The 17,365-nt window shown below is 34.7% G+C and overlaps 1 protein-coding gene across 3 annotated transcripts in view; it reads left to right on the top strand.

Moving 5' to 3' along the window:
• The window catches only part of COPS4 (COP9 signalosome subunit 4), a gene marked incomplete at both ends in the record, with an annotated part of 43,812 nt that overhangs the window by 23,912 nt on the left and 2,535 nt on the right, over window positions 1-17,365 (top strand). The window contains 5 exons of one of the 3 annotated variants that reach the window (XM_084233824.1): window positions 3,798-3,951; window positions 4,117-4,267; window positions 8,796-8,966; window positions 12,087-12,202; window positions 13,676-13,760. In XM_084233824.1, the coding sequence (XP_084089950.1) occupies window positions 3,798-3,951; window positions 4,117-4,267; window positions 8,796-8,966; window positions 12,087-12,202; window positions 13,676-13,760 (677 nt within the window). The remainder of the gene's footprint in view (window positions 1-3,797; window positions 3,952-4,116; window positions 4,268-8,795; window positions 8,967-12,086; window positions 12,203-13,675; window positions 13,761-17,365) is intronic. The other 2 variants (XM_084233825.1, XM_084233826.1) reach the window with 2 other exon arrangements.

Below are 17,365 nucleotides of genomic sequence, written 5' to 3'. Positions count from 1 at the left end.
AAAACAAACAAACAAACAAATAAATAAATAAAACATGCCTCTATTAAAAAAAAAAAAAACTTAAAAAAAAAAAGAGCAAAGGGTTTTCTGGCAACATGGATATGGAATGTGAGAAAGAGCCTATGTAAGTCCTGATTTTTGATCTAGATAATTGGAAAGATGAAGTTGCCATCTATTGAGTGGTGCAAAACAGGTTTAGAAGGAAGAGCAAGAGTTCCATTTTGAATACGTGATAATCAAGTGGAAATATGTACAAGGGAGTTGAAATGTATTAGTCTATAGTTTAGGGGAGAGGTCTGGGATAGAGATATACATACATTTGGGGGTCATTGATACAGAGATGGAATTTAAGGTCATTAGATTGGATGAGATCCCTAATGGAAGGTATATAAGTACAGGAAAGGGCTGAAAGCTGACTGCAAACTGAGCCTTGGGACATACCAACATTAAGAGGTCAAGGGGAGGAGGAGATATAGCAAGTGAGTAGGACTGTCCGTTGAGGTAAGAAGAAAACCAGAAGAGTATGGAGTGTGGTCACCTAGAAGCCACATGAAGAAAATTTATCAGAAAGTAATGTGATCAGCTCTCTTGTTGATAGGTCAGTAATATGAAGAATGAGGGTTAACCACTGAAATTAGTAATGTGGAAGTCACTAGGGACCTTAACAAAAACAGGTTAGGTGAAATGGTAAGAACGAAAGCTCAGTTGGAGTGGTTTAAGAGAGAATGGGAAGAGAATTAGAGATGGGAACTCTGGGGAAGTTTTCACAAAAGGAAACGGAGAAATGGGATAGAAGGTGACAGCAGAGTTTAGGTTAAGAGATAATTTTTTCTTTGATGTTCCAGTGGAAAGCAAAAATTTGATACAGGAATATGGGAGAGAGGATTCTTACAGCAGTACACAACATGGAAAGGAATCTGTTGGAGGAAGGGCATAAACAGTTCATTTATGGCAATTTCTCAGCCTTTGTGCACTGTGCATTTTAGATTAGATAATTCTTACTGTGTTGTAAGATGTTCAGTAGTGTACCAGGCTTCTACTCACCAGATGCCAATAGCATTACTGCCCCCAGTTGTGACAATCAAAAATGTGTGTAGATACTGCCACCTGTTCCCTGATGGGCAAAATAGCTCCTCAGTGATCTAAAGTAACTGCCTATAATATAGAATATGTAGGTAGCTGTTAGAAATGTGGTAGAGTTTGTGCAAGAACTCTGATTTCTTCAATATCTTCAGTGAAGTAAGAATCAGTCATCAGCTGAAAGTGTGGATGGGGGTGGGCATTGTGTTGTTGAGGAAAGACAAATACGAGAAAAAAAATTCCCTATGAGAGTGAGGCAGTGAATGCACTGGGGAAGTAGAAGATCCTTAGCAGCATTTAGGACTTATTTGAAGGTCAGAGGGGATAAAATGAGATTAATCAGATTAGTTGGGTGTTTTTTCCATCAGAGTTCAACAGCATGGGTGCAGGAAAGGCACTGGCGAAATGTTTAACCCAAGTTACGATTTTGTCCAAGTATGACAAGAGATGGACAAAAGATATGGGTATATAGACAAAGCCATGATTATAATGATTTACCATTTGAGTTAAGGTAGGTAGGGAGGGAAATGAGGCTTTTCAGGTGAAAGACAGTAACAGTGAATTAGGATTAGTGGTTGGAAATTCACAGTGGGTTCAGTCAATTGTCGAGTTTGGGATACTGGAGAAAATGAGATGGAACAATGGAAGAAATTAAAGTTTGTAGCTCTTTCTGAACCAATATTACCACTTACATATTTTTAAAAACATTTATAGTTCACTATAAAACAATACTTCAAAGTATTGTGTGACAAGGATGAAAGGTGTGAGACTCTTGGTATATTATTAAATATACCTTCCGCTTCAATTGACAGGTATAAAAATACCAGCTATGAATGACTGAAAAATATTTCCACTGCCTTTTTACTCTTTTACCAAATGATGCATTTTTTTTTTGTTCTCATTAATGTTTGTGTTGATAAAGGTAGAAACTATTCCAAGCATCTTGCCTTTTGTATATTATTTGTGAAAATCTTAGGGAGTGCTACTCCTTAAAATAGCAGTTTGTGAAAAAACCTTTATGGGTATATGCTGAATTTTGCTTTCCAAAGCTACTTGTTGATTTGCTTTTTTTCATTGATAGTTTGAAAAGCCTGTTTTGGCCTTATTCTGTAGGAGCATTTTCTTCTTAGCACAGAAAAATGTTTATTTTCACTGGTAGTTGAAATAAATATAAAATTAGATATCATTTTTTGCAGTGGTTTTAATGATTTTGATAGTTGTATAGCCCTATCTTTATCTGTGAGTCTACCAAAGAAAAAAAAATTTAATGGTTTCCAAGGCAAGTGAAAGTAAAAGTGATTAAAAATTTGAATAAATGATTGAGAATTTTTTTGTTAAAAAGTGGTTCATTCTGATTATGAAAAATTATAGATTTAACGGATACAGTTAACATAATTGAAAAACTCAGTGTTATATGTAGCAATTCATGTAAGTTTGAGTTGTAAATAGAAATAGTGTAGTACAAAATACTATCATTGTGTGACATAAAAATAAAATATAGGAAAATTTGAATTTAGTATAAAAGATTTAAAAAGTAACAAATTAATTTCAAAGCTGGGGCCAAGTGAAATGTGAAACTTTCTGTTCTTGCCAGATGGTGGCACCATTTTTGCTGATAAGAGATTTGGTTTTCTGTAAGGATTAATCTTGAATTATTTGAGGTTATCTGAAGTTATGCATTTCTTGCTAATGCAAGAATTTTGCTTTCCAAAAATGTAACCACTGGTATAAATAAGAAAATTTAAAAAACCTGTATCTTACTCAACAGAGATAATTGCTATTAACATCTTAATGTATGTGATAAAAACATGTTTTAATGGTGTTTTACACTGTTTTAGCTTTTTTACTTAACAAAAATATATGACTATTATCATATAGTAATGATTATCATAACTACATTCTACCATCTTTATGTACCACAACTTAATTATAAATACATTAGGTGATTTCTAATTTTTTCCTATTACAGATATTTATGAATAACTTTATAAATGAATATTACTTGTGCTTACAGTCGTGTGCATGTCCCTAATTATTTTGTTAGGATTTTTGTCATAGGTGTAAAATATAGTAGGTTAGTAGTATATATATATATTTAAAAGGATTAAAGGGATAGTTGGAGAACATATTGCCAAAGTGTCTTCTAGAGTGGTTGTATATTCCTAACAGTAGTGCAGAAGTCATTTTATCCATAGCTTCACTTTCTGTGGTTTCATTCACCTGTGGTCAATGATGAAAATATTAAGTGCAATAATATATTTTGAGAGAGAGAGACCATAGTCACTTAACTTTTATACAACATATTTTTATAGTTGTTCTATTTTATTATTGTTGTTAGCCTCTGTAGCTAATTTGTAAATTAAGCATATCACAGGTACATATGTGTAGGAAAAGAGATATAGGGTTGTTTACTATTTACAATTCCAGGTGTCTATTAGGGGTCTAAGGACATATACCCTGTGAATAAGCAGCATCTATTTGAGGATTAAAGAAAGCTAAAATACAATGTGAGCAATGCTAATAAAAATAAAAAATCAGTAAAATTCAGTTTGGATTTTTTTTTTAGTTTTTCTATAATGTAATGCAGTAAAATGTTTGATTGTTTGATTCCCTTCTATTAATGGAATATATAAGGGAAAAAATTCATTTTATACTACTCTTAAGCATTTTCATGATAAATATTTAGATATTCTTTGTTTTTCTCTGTTATATCGTAGGCAGTATAATGTAGATTATAAACTGGAGACTTACTTGAAAATTGCTAGGCTATATCTGGAGGATGATGATCCAGTCCAGGCAGAGGCTTACATAAACCGAGCATCTTTACTTCAAAATGAATCAACCAATGAACAGTTACAGATACATTATAAGGTAACATGTGAGACGATTGGGTATTAATTTGGGAGAACTCAGCTGTACTAAGATGTTCCAGAACATCTGTTCCAGAACATCTGTTATATATACTAGAAATTCTCTTTAATATTTTGCTTTTGCTTTTTAATTTTTCTCCTTAATTGAAACATTTTCCTGTTGTAGGTATGCTATGCACGAGTTCTTGATTATAGAAGAAAATTCATTGAAGCCGCACAAAGGTACAATGAACTCTCTTACAAGACAATAGTGCATGAAAGTGAAAGACTAGAGGCCTTAAAACATGCTTTGCACTGTACCATCTTAGCATCAGCAGGTAAACACATAATTTATGTCTTCATGAATAGTTAATTATCTTTGCTTAATAATTTTGGTTCATTACTATTGGAGGATTTGGCTAGGAACTATTCTTCTAGGGGATGTCTTACTACTACAACAATGGTAAATTAGCCTAAACTTTTTTTTTTAAAGATTTATTTATTCATGCATACAAGAACCTGTATGCATACATGCATACAGGCCAGTTATGCAGGAGGGTGAGAGGATTCACCAGAGACAGAGCGGGGAACAGAACAGGCAGACTGACGAAATACACTGCTGAGGGGAGCAGCGGGCGAGACAGGAGAGGTCTCCCACGCCATGTGGGACTCTCGCAGGCGCACCAGGATTGAACCCACGCTGCAGAGGCTGTGGACAGCTTCACAGCGCTGCGCTCACCATCTGTGCCACCAGGGGAGGCCCTAGCCTAAATTATTAAAGTCAAAAACAGCAGTGCAAATGAATTGCTAGCTTAAATGTTAAATATGCATGTATCAGTTGTTATCCACATGTATAGGAATGGTTAAAAGATACAATATGAAGCTTTTTGTTCTCCTAAAAGTCACTGAAAAAAAATGGATATCAAGTGAGAAATTCATAAAGGTGAATGAAAACAATCTAGTGACTGGTGATATGACTATGTAATGCTTTCCACTTTTTTTTTTTAGCTTTCAATCCTTAGTTTTAAACTTGGTATCATATTTTTCTTCTATACATATGAAAAATAAACTGCTTTTTACTTTTTTTGCTAAGTTATAGAATGTAATTCAATTTGCAGAACACCAACTGCTTTGTGAGGAAATGCTGATGTTCCCAAGTGTGACTTTTCTAAATCATTTAGATTGTTTATTTTTGAACTTTGTTTAGTTGAGAACTTAATGACATTTAACTATACTTTTCATTCTTTTTGAAGCAATGATCTTATTTATTCTGTTTTTGTTATTGAAAAAGTAGTGCATAAAGTGGTATTGCTTCTAGTTCTAAAGAACTATTGCTGCTTACTTGGATTTCCTTTGATGCAAAAGTATATTTGTACATATAACCTGTTTTTAGTACACAAATGGTAGCGTGATATGTACGCTTTAACAGCTTGATTTTTTTCCATATATTTCTATAGCATAGCGAGCTTTGTCAATACATGTATCTCATTCTTTTTGATTTTCTTTTGATTGGCTTTATTATTATTTTGTCAATTTCAAAAATATATATATATTTTTTGAGAGAATATATATTTAAACTTTTGATAGAAATTGCTCATTACCTTTAATGTTGCCTTCCAAACAACATTGTCCATGTTTACCTGCTTTTTCATACATATATCACCAAATGTTTTATCATTGCTAATTTGGTAGATGAAAGGTAGTACTTTGCTAGTTTTAATTTGCATTTCAATGTTCGTGTACACCTGAATCCTGATACCTGTATCACTACATTTTTTAAATCTTTGCTAATCTGGTAGATGAAAGATAGTATTTCATTCTAGTTTTAATTTTCACTCCGTTATTACAAATGCTCTTAAGTATCTTTTCATATATTAAAAAATGCATTATTTTAAAGCTTGATTTTATTTTTCTGAAATTTTTTCCCCATTAGCCATTTCTGGAGTTTTTATCCATTACTAAATTCAACAATTCCCCCTGTTAATTTTTTGTCTCTTTTTGACTGTTAATGAAATTTTTGCCATGCAGAAACTTTAAATTTTTACACAGTTAAATTATCAGTCTTTTCTTTCATGATTTCCAGGGTTTTGTTGGCTTACTGAGAAAGTCTTTCCTACTCTGAAATTATATATTTTAAATTCCCACATATTTTCCTTCAGTTCTCAAATCCTGTGGGCTCAGGGCTCCTTCACACTCTGAAATTGAAAACCCTAGAGAGCCTTTGTTTGTGTAGATTATATTCATCAATTACTGTATTAGAAAATGAGAAATTTAAAAATATTCATCTCAAAGTAATAATAATAGATCCATTATATAGAAACATAAATGATATTTTTTTATAAAATAACTATTATCCAAAGCAAAAAAAAAGTCAGGAGAATGAAATTGTGTACCATTTTTTTCTTTGTCTAGCTTACTAGACAAAAACTGAATTCTTAAAACTACTTCCACATTGCCTTTTTTGACATGTTTTAGTGGCAGTATATGAGGAAAACCCAACCTCATGCAGATGTGTACTTAGAAAAAGCTGGCATATTCATGACTTTTCAGATGATTGTGAAAATGCTTTTTTGATATTATACTTGATAGTCACACTGTGGCATCTGAAACTGTATCAATGAGCTTTTTGCATTCTGTTATGTTAAAATTTTGGTCTCTCGCAGTTTGAATGCATCTTTTACCAATGCAAGATTTTATACTATCAGGCTGCTTTGGGTGTTTGGAAGATTTTTTTTTATTTTAAAGATTTACTTATTTATGCATGCAAGAACTGGGGTACAGGCCAGAGGTGTGGGGTGGTGAGAGGATTCACCAGAGACAGAGTGGGGGAACAGAACAGGCAGACTGACTGAAATATACTGCTGAGGGGAGCAGTGGGCAAGATAGGAAAGGTCTGCTGTGCCATGTGGGTAGCTTGCCGGCTGGGGATCGACTCGTGCTACATAGGCTGTGGATAGCGTCACAGTGCTGTGCTTCACCCCTTGTGCCACCAGGGAGGCCCTGTTTGGAAAATATTGTTTCCCTGAGTTGTGCAGAACTTCTGAACATTAATATATAATATGCAAAAATTACAATAGAATGTTTGTCACTTATCAGAAAAATCCTTTATTAGAAAGCTGTTAAGCTCATGGTGGCAGATATAAGATTTCTGAAATACGGATTATTTAAGCTTGAATTTTATCAGGGTCAGCAAATGCCGTTGGTTAATAGTGACAGGGTTTGTTCATTTATTTTTAAGAAAATGGATATTTTAGAAATGGATATTCCAAATTCCAAGTCTGAATAATTTTCCTCTCAGTTGTTAGTTAAGTAAATGGTGTTCCATGAAAAAAAGATACTGACTCAGCTTGCAGTGTTTTCTTGGGACAATTGTACTTCAATTTGCAGCAGAAGTGCTTTATGAACATTTTGGTTTTGTCACACAGAATATTAGAGAGCTATATTCTCAAGTGTCAAGATTTAAAAAAAATTATTTACTGCTGTAAGGACATTTTTTTTTTCCCTTCCCTTAGAGCTGGGGCACAGGCCAGGATGTGGGAGGTGAGAGGATCCACCAGAGACAGAGTGGGGAACAGAACAGGCAGAGTGACCGAAACACACTGCTGAGGGGAGCAGTGGGTAAGACAGGAGAGGTCTGCCTCGCCATGTGGGTTTCTCCCTGGCAGGCCAGGGATCGACTCCGTGCTCCAGAGGCTGCAGACTGCCTCATAGTATGGTGCTTAATCCCTTGCGCCACCAGGGAGACCCTGTAAGGACATTTTTAAGTGAACTTTTTGTTTTGATTGTTGACTCTGTGGCATGATAAAGTTTGGTATCTGTGGTTCTGCTTTGATTTGTACTGTTGTGCCAGTAGTTTTAGCCACTGTTACTTTTGCACAGCAGTGCAAATGCCGATGCGTTGAAAAAGCAAAAGTTGTACTTATGTTATTACAAAAATAGTGTCAACCCTCATTGATCCCTTGAAAGATATCAGGGGCACCCTTTGAGAACTACTGCTTTAGGATTTCATTTTTTATCTTCATGCTTCCTACTAGTCACTACCTCTACTCCCCACCCCTCAAGAGTAATCACTATTAGGGATTAATTTTCCCTATTTCTTACTTAAATTTACCTGAAAATTTTAATCCATTTAGATTTATTTTAGTTTAAGGAATGAGATTGGGTATTAACCTTTTTTTCCCAAATGGCTAATAATCCTTTATTGAATAATTCATCTCCCCATGATATTTGAAGTGCATAATACAGATTTCTGGACATAATATTCTATTCTAATAATTAGCCTATTTATGAATATACTAGTATTGTACTCCTTGAAATATATCACTTTATGTTTTATTATCTAACAGGGCTATTCCCCCTTCATTGCACCTTTTCTAAATTTTCCTGGGTTTGAGTCATACTTTCTCTCTGTCTTTATCTATGTCTCTGTCGAGCTCTCTCTCTCCTCTCTCTCTCTCTCTCTCTCTCTCTCTCTCTCTCACACACACACACACACACACACTTTTTAAATGTATCATATTAAATTGTAGAGCAGCTTCATACTTCCTCCTTATATGTCATCAATAAATGAGTTAATAATATATATTTAGTAGGGGTCTTTACAAAGAAATGCTTACTAAGTAAGGTTACATAGTGATTAGTTGTGTCCAGAGAGACTCATAGGAACGTACTCCTGTATTTCCCCTGGGAGCAGCAGTTGATTTTTCACCAGTTGAGCATTGGGGACAATTTCATAGAACATAACTACCGTAAATAAAAAGAATTGATCCTGTTTTTTAGTAGGTGAATACTGGAGTCATAAGAAAGATCATTTTTTGTTGAAAAGATAGATTGTGAGAATATTTGATGCTCATTTGCTTTCCTTAGGACAGCAGCGTTCTCGGATGCTAGCTACTCTTTTTAAGGATGAAAGGTGCCAGCAACTTGCTGCTTATGGGATCCTAGAGAAAATGTACCTAGACAGGATCATCAGAGGAAATCAACTTCAAGAGTTTGCTGCCATGCTGATGCCTCACCAAAAAGCAACAACAGCTGATGGTAATGACCATGTCTTATAAGTGTGTAGTAATAAATATTTGATACACATTAATGGGAAGTGTATTAAACTTGAAGCACCTTGATATGGTACTTTTATATAACACTTGATATGTAGGGAACATTACATATTGATTGAAGATGAGTATTATACATAGATTTGAATTGGTGCTATAGCAATGGCACTGTTGGAAAGCACTTTGTGGAATAATGTGTTTGTTTTTTCTTGAAACTATAAGGGCAGAAGAATTATGGACTATGCCTATCCTGTCTGGGTTTTTTTTTTTTTTTTTTTTAATCCTGTCTGGTTTTTTAAAAAACTTGAACCATTTGATAAGTACCTTGATTAATCTTTAGTGTCAGTTTATAACAGCATAATTATCTGATTCTATTTTAGACAGAGAAAAATTTGGCACACTAGCTTGCCCAGGGTTATCTGGGGTAAAAGTATTGCCAATAAGAATAGAACCAAGTGTCATGTTTCCTAGTTAAGGGATGTAATTGCTTAAATCACACTGTTTTCCAGGAGAGAAGTTTTTAATAGTTGCTTATACATAGCATCACTTACTTGTTTCTCAATAAGGGTTTTAAAGTAGCTTTTAACAATAGCACATAATAATAAATATATAGACATAGGCCATCAGGAATGTAGAAAACATCATGATAAGTAATGCAAATCTATTGGACTTACTGCTGTGGACTCACTGTCGTCCTAGATGGAAGAGAATTTAACCTAAAGAATCATCTATGTAAGAGTTGGCTGAAAGGTGTACACTTTAGCCAGTCTCACTACCCTCTCACCCATTCTTGTTGTTCTGAGTTAAATCAGTTATTGAAAGGATAAGGAAGTCAATATATTGACTTCCTCTTGAATCTTTCATTTCGTTGAACTTTAAGAACCCAACCAATTCATTCTCACCTTTCTATCTAAAGGAGATACTTTGTCTGTGGGATATTCTTCATGCAGAGCCTCAGAGAAAATTCCTTTATAATTTTAGGATTAGTTGTTATTCCCTTGAGCAGTCTAATTTTATCTTATTTAATTAAACACATTATGAGTTAATAAAACCAATTAGTTTTCTTATTTTGATTAACTGCTCAAAAGCTTAATATTAAAGGTGTAGCACAACTATAAAAGGTGTGTGTGTGTTTAGATTGTTGCTATTCTTGTTGTTTTTCATTTTTACTTCTAAATCTTTGTCTTCTGTGTATTCTGAGTAACTTGAAATTCTTTTTGCAAAAAGATATGTAACAAACAATTTAAAAGCTAGGTAAATATGAAAAGCTTTCCGGAATTGGTATAAACTTCAGATTTGACTTTGAGCCTTCTGGCTGTGAAAAAAAATATGAAAAGATGTAACCCGTTACATCATTTTTTCCTAAAAAAATCATTTTTTCTAAAATTTGGGAATCATGATCTCTGAGGATGCACGATTCCCAAATTTCTCTAATGTGACTATTACATAGGAGAGACAGATGTTTGTTTTCTTACTCTTCCATTTTAGACCTTACTGCTTTCCTTATCCTTTCTGTGTATTTTTTTTTTTTTTTTTGTAATTGACATCACAATGTTAGGCCAGCAATCTTGAGATATAAATAACTATTACTGTTTTTAACTGCAATTCAGTGGTTTTTAGTGTATTTCAGGAGTTGCACAACGTTGCTACTAATGTATTTTCTGTTGTATAAGTTTCCTGTTCTGGGCATTTCATACAAATTGAAATATCATAGGACCTTTTGTGACTGACTTTCACTTAGCATAATGTAATCAAGTCTCATCAATTGTATCATCTATCAGTACTTCATTACTTTTTTCCCCCCAGATAATATTCTGATACATGGATGTACCACATTTTATTTCTTCATTAGTTGATGGGCATTTAGGTTGTTTTCACTTCTGGCTATTAATAATGCTGATACGAACATTTATGTAAAAGTTTTCAGCAGATATTGGTTTTTATTCTCATGGGTGTATACTTAGTGCAATTATTGGATCATATGGTAACTGTGTGTTTTTTAGTCTTTAAAAAAAACTGCCAGACTGTTTTCTAAAGTGGCTGCTCCATTTTATATTCCTTCCAGCTGTGTGTAAGGGTTCCAGTTCTCCATTCTCTCTCCTGTATCTGTCCTCTGTCTTTTTGATTTAGCCTAATGAATATGGAGTGACAGATCTCTTTGTGGTTTTTGATTTACATCTCCCTGGGGGTTAGTGATGTTGAGACACCTTTGCAGGTGTATATTGGCCATTTGTGTGTATTTTTAGAGACATATCTTCAAATGCTTTGCTGGTTTTTAAATTGGGTTATTTATTCTTTTTTTTATTGAATTTTAAGAATGTTAAATTGGGGTGTTGGAAAAGTCATGATGTATTTTTTCTGTTTTTCAAGCAAAAATGTGTTATGACTTTTTTTAACCTGTTATTTTCTGGACCTGATTGATCATTATCAAATAAATCATTTTCAACTATTTCTTCCCATTCTGTGTGTCATTTCTTCACTTTTTGCTGGTATCCTTTAAAACACAAATGTTTTCCAACTTAGTGAATTCAAGTTAGCTGTTTTTTACTTTTGTTGCTGTGCTTTCAGTATTTAAAGAAACCATTGCCTAATCCACAGTTATGAAGATTTGCTCTTCTTTTCCTATAAGTTTTGTAGTTGTAGCTCTTACATGTAGGTTTGATTTGAGTTAAGGGCCGAACTTTAATTCTTTTGCATGTGGATATCCTGTTGTACCAGCACCATTTATTGAAAAGATTATTTTCCCATTGCATTATCTTGTAAATGTGAGAGTTCATTTCTAGATGCTTAATTCAATTCCACTATTCCATATGCTGATATAACCCTCTCGGTTGCTATATCTCCCCGCCCCCTCCTTACTTTCATATTTATAATTTACTGACTTAACTTTTTAATCAACTTGCAAAAAAAATTGTTATGGTGCTAGAGTAGATTGTAAATATAAACAGTCTAAACATTGTAACAAGAAATAAATACCTGTCAGAAAAAAGGAGATAATGATTGAGTTATTTATTATATGCCAAGAAATTCTCAGGAAAAAAAACTGCATCTTTTAAGTGTCAAACAAGTTTCAAACTTACAATTGTCTTATTTATATTTATTTAAGGTTCTAGCATCTTGGACAGAGCTGTTATTGAGCACAACTTGTTGTCTGCAAGCAAATTATATAATAATATTACCTTTGAAGAACTTGGAGCTCTTTTAGAGATCCCTGCAGCTAAGGTATTTTCTTGTTTCCAATACATAAAAAGGAAGTAAGAGACTAAAACTATTGACGTAATGAGAAAATAAAATATATAATTGATAATACTGACAACTGCAACAAAAATACACATAAAAAGCTTCAGGTAAATGGAAATAATTTATTTGAATGTTAAAATAGTCCTGTAATGGAGTTTTCTGTTTTTTGGTTTTTTTAATTGTATCTTATGATAAAGTGACCTAGAGTGGAAATCTTAAAGGGATTTCAAGTTATGACACTTGTTTTGTAAGAATATCTTTGTTTAGTGTCTGTTTAATTATACTTCATGTGTTTTATGACTTCTGACTAATTTAAAATTTTGATACATGTCTTTTTCTGCTCTAGATTGACTTGAAGGTTAAATATTTCATTTCTCTATTTGAGAGAATGGGCTATTCTGTTGTAACTCCTGTGCTTGATTTAATTTAAGAAGTTGACTGACTTATTAAGGAATTTTCATTTTTAGACATGATAAGGGTTTGGTTGGCTATGCGCAAATTCTAGCAAAGTACCAGTAGTACTTAGAGAAGATATTTCAGGTTTTATATACAAAACAGTCTCTTAACTTTAACTATATTCAACCTTAATAGTATCTACCTTGCACCTCTTTAAGAAGTCATGTAATATGGATCATATTCCCTTTTATCTGTTAGTGAAATTTTAAGGTAGGATTTTCTGACATAATCCCTTTACTTGTATATTCAGTACATAGTAAAGGAAGTGGAACAATTAGGGAACCAAAGCTTAAATTGCCATTAAAAAGATGCTTTCTTTTTAGGCTTTGAGCTATGATTCCTTGCTCAGACTAAGGGAAATGAATGTATTTTTAACAATAAATGCTGTCATGGTTTGTTCAGGAGCCATGGAGGATTGATTGTGAAGATTGTCAGAATTATTGAAATGACTTAAGTCACAACCCAATTTGCTTACACATAGTGAACAAGAAATATGACTTTAGGAGCTAGGCAGAGGACCTTTTGATCCCTATAATTGTCTTAAATCTTTTTAATTTGCTTTTAAATTTGAGCATCCATTTTTTTCTTTAAATTTTTTCTTCACAAATATTACTTTCCTAAAGGGTTTTTGGGATGATAAACACTGAAAATTGAAGTTAAATAAAATAGGGAAAACTAGTTTTCTTTTTTTGAGGTATAGTTCCCAGTAAGAGGAAAAAAACGTTAGTTTGACTTTGACCAGAGCAAAAAATTGGTAAGAGTGCTAGTCCCACATCTTGCAACAAGAAAAACAGACCCCACTTAACATAATGGATTATACACAAAGAATTGGGGGACAGAATAGGCAGGTTTGTTCTTGAAATGAATGGCAGGTGACCACATGTGTAAAATTTAGTGTTGGGTAGCTAAATCAAGAGCTTTCAATTCTCATGTGTAAATAACTGTTAGCTATAATCATTCAAATTTCTGAGAATTTATTTATCTATTTTTTTTAAACAGGCAGAAAAGATAGCATCACAAATGATAACAGAAGGACGTATGAATGGATTTATTGATCAGATTGATGGAATAGTTCATTTTGAAAGTAAGAGATTTTGCTTTTTTCTTTCATAATGAAGTGGCAGTGAACTGTTGCATAGTTTTGCTTAAGACATGTCAAATAATTTCCTTTGACCCAGTCTTCTTAAAGCAGTATTTTCTGTGCTATGGAAAAATTTGAACTGGAATTTTTATATTATTAATTTATTCATCAAACATTTATTGACCACATGCCATGTATCAGACATGTAGACATGCCAGTGGCATTCCCTATTCAGCAGCTCATTAAACTGACAGAGGCAGACAGATGAAAAAGAAAAGAAAGCCAAGAGACTATTTTTCTAACCTTTTTTTTTTTTAGTCCCTTGATTTTCTTAGTGTCTGATACCTCCTCAAGCCCTATTCATGCCACATTTGCACTCTGGACCTTGCTGTACCCAAAAACTATTCCAAAAGTAAAATTTTTACTTTGAAATATCCAACTCTACTGTAAGCTTTTTCCTGTTTTTCTAGTGGTTTCTCTCTTTTTTTAAAAAATATTTATGCATACAGAAACTGGGGAACAGGTCAGAGCTGTGGGGGGAGGTGAAAGGATTCACTAGAGACAGAGTGGGGAATACAACAGACAGATTGAGTGAAATACATTGTTGAGGAGAGCAGCGGGTGAGACTGGGAGAGGTCTGCTGTGCCATGTGGATTATCTCGCTGGCTGGGGATTGAACTCTTGCTTTGGTGGTTTCCAATAGCTTCCTAGTGCTGAGACTTAACCACTTGTGCCACCAGGGAGCCCCCTATCCCCCTATTTTGATGTCTGTCATTTCCTTCACCCTGTTCTCCTGCTTTCCCTTCTGTTTCTCGAGGCTTACTTCCCAATTGCCTTTATTGATTCTGTAGTCCCTTTAAATTTAAATATTGGTATTGCTAAATGTTTTTTACGAGGCTTTTTTCTCCTGGGTCTACTGTTTACCTTGGTGATCTCATTCCTATTGATTCAGTTACTATCTTATGCAGACAGTGCTTAGATTTCCCTGTCGTAAATTTTTCTTCTGAGTTCCAGGCCCAGTGGTTCTAATTGCTTACTCAGTTTCTACCTGATATTTTGTGAGCATCTGGAGTGCACATATTCCAGACTGAACTCATCATCTCCCTCCCCCCCCGCCTCACAACCAGCAAACCAACTGGCCATCCAAACACTGCAGTGGTCACTTTGTCTCGCCTTCCTGATCCTTGATCCCTTCTCTTCTTCACTGTTCAGAATCCTTTGGAATGGAAGGAAATTGTAGGAAACATAGTTTTGTCCTAAAATCCAAATCCAAATCCTTTGGAATCCATATGCTTTTATTATTATTATTGTTGTTATTTTTTCATTTCTTATTGACTGTCATCAGCCTATCCTGAATCACCCCCCAAGCTCATCTGGGTTTAACAAATAGCTTCTTAACTTTTTTTCTCAAATCTACAATTGCTCTGTCGGTCTAGTTGCCCTAATAGAGCCAGAGTGATTGTGATCTTGTAAATTGCAAAACAAACAGAAAAAAAGAAGTAAACAAAACTTTAAACCATGTTACTCGGGCCTCCCCGGTGGCGCAGCGGTTGAGCGCTGGGTTGCGAAGCTGCCCGCGGCCTCTGCCGCGCCGGTTTGATCCCCAGCTGCTCCCCGGCCTCTGGAGGAGGGTCCCGCATGGCGCGCAGACCTCTCCTGCCGCCTGCTGCTCCCCTCAGCAGTGTACTTCGGTCCTTCTGCCTGTTCTGCTCCCCGCTCTGGCTCTGGTGAATTCTCTCACCCTCCCGCGCTTCTGACTGTACCCAGTGCATAAACAAAACAAACAAACAAACCAGCAAACAAATAAATAAAGCATGCCTCTATTTAAAAAAAATAAAATAAAATAAAAAAAATAAACCATGTTACTCTCTTCTTTGACATTTCAATCAACATCCTTCATGATCCTTTATAGGTTTCTCTTTTCAACCCAGCCACACACACAGATGTTTTCTAGCATTGTAAATTCTTTCTCACATCAAACCTTCTGAAATATTTATTCCTCTCCACAACCAGCTCTCTACGCATCTTCTATTTTTCTCCATATCTTAATTTGAATAATGTTGATCTATAATGATTTTCCTAACTCCATGGTTAGTTATGGCTTTATGTTATATGTTCTTATGTCACCCCACATTTTCCCTGGTATTAATCATAAGTACTTTCATTTCTGTAACCATTTGTCTAAATGTCTGTTTCTGCTTCCAAGCTAAGTTTCCTGGTGATAGATATTGAATCTTGTTCTCAGTATAGTATATCCAACATCTGTTTCAGTGCTGCACACATTATAAGTGGGAAATAAATATGTATTGAATAAGTGAACATAGTATATCATGTCACCAGGTTGAAGGAAAACTAAAATTAATGTATACCAACTTAATAAAGTATGAAATATTTTAAAATTTTTCTTAGACTTAAAAAAAAATTCATGATAAATGTATTTATAACAATAAGTAAAGCACTTCTCTAATCCTCCCTCCCTGGCAAGACTAATATTAATTTACAGGCTATATGTCTTTCTATGTGCTTATGCAGGTAGGAAAGCAGAGGTTTTTTTCAAAAGTGGTATTATATTTTAAAGTACCTAGTGTTCAGCAAATTGGTTTTTACATTTAATGTACCCATAGATACATTGTCAAGTCAGTAGATATCTAATTTATTTAATAACTGCATAATATTTCATGGAGTTCAAGTATTCACCTACTGGTGCATAGTCAGGTTGTTTCTTTGTGCATATCTCTATATCTCTATATACTAGCACATTTATTTCTGTAGAACAAATTCTCAAAAGTAATATTGTTGTATCCGAGGATATAGCTATTTTGATTCTTTATCGATACTACCAGTTTACTTTTTTTTTTTTAAAGGTTTATTTATTTATTTATTTATACAAGCACTGGGTACAGTCAGAAGCGTGGGAGGGCGAGAGAATTCACCAGAGCCAGAGCAGAGAGCAGAAAAGGCAGACTGACAAGCACAAAGCTGAGGGGAGCAGTGGGCATAGCAGGAGAGGTCTGCGTGCCATGTGGGACCCTCGCCAGCGGCCGGGAATCGAACCGGCGCTGCAGAGGCTGCGGGCAGCTTCGCAGCCCAGCGCTCAACTGCTGCGCTACCAGGAGGCCCCTACTTTTTTTTTTTTTAAAGATTTATTTATTTATGCATACAAGAGCTGGGGTGTAGGCCAGAGGTGCTGGGAGGGGGAGCGGTGAAAGGATTCACCAGATACAGAGTGGGGAGCCGAACAGGCAGATTGACTGAAATATACTGCTGAGGGGAGCAGTGGGCAAGACAGGAAAGGTCTGCTGCGCCCTGTGGGTCAGCTCCCTGGCCAGGATAGCATCTGTGGATAGCTTCATAGTGCCGAGACTTAACCCCTGTGCCACTCCCAGTTTACTTTCCAGAAAAAGTAGTTATTTATATTTTACCAGTGTGACAGAATGAATCGTCAACAGCTAGATATTACTCCCTTTTTTAAATTTTTTTCAATTGATGGGGAAAATACTACATTTTATTATAATGTGCATTTCCTTGAGATTAGTGAAATTTAGTGTCTTTTCTTGTATTAACCATTAGCATTTCTTCTATGAATTGATTTTACTTTTTATTATACT

Source organism: Talpa europaea (genome assembly GCF_964194135.1).
Source record: "Talpa europaea genome assembly, chromosome: 5".
In the NCBI taxonomy this organism is placed as follows: Eukaryota; Metazoa; Chordata; class Mammalia; order Eulipotyphla; family Talpidae; genus Talpa; species Talpa europaea.
This window is presented reverse-complemented; position numbering and strand designations above follow the sequence as displayed.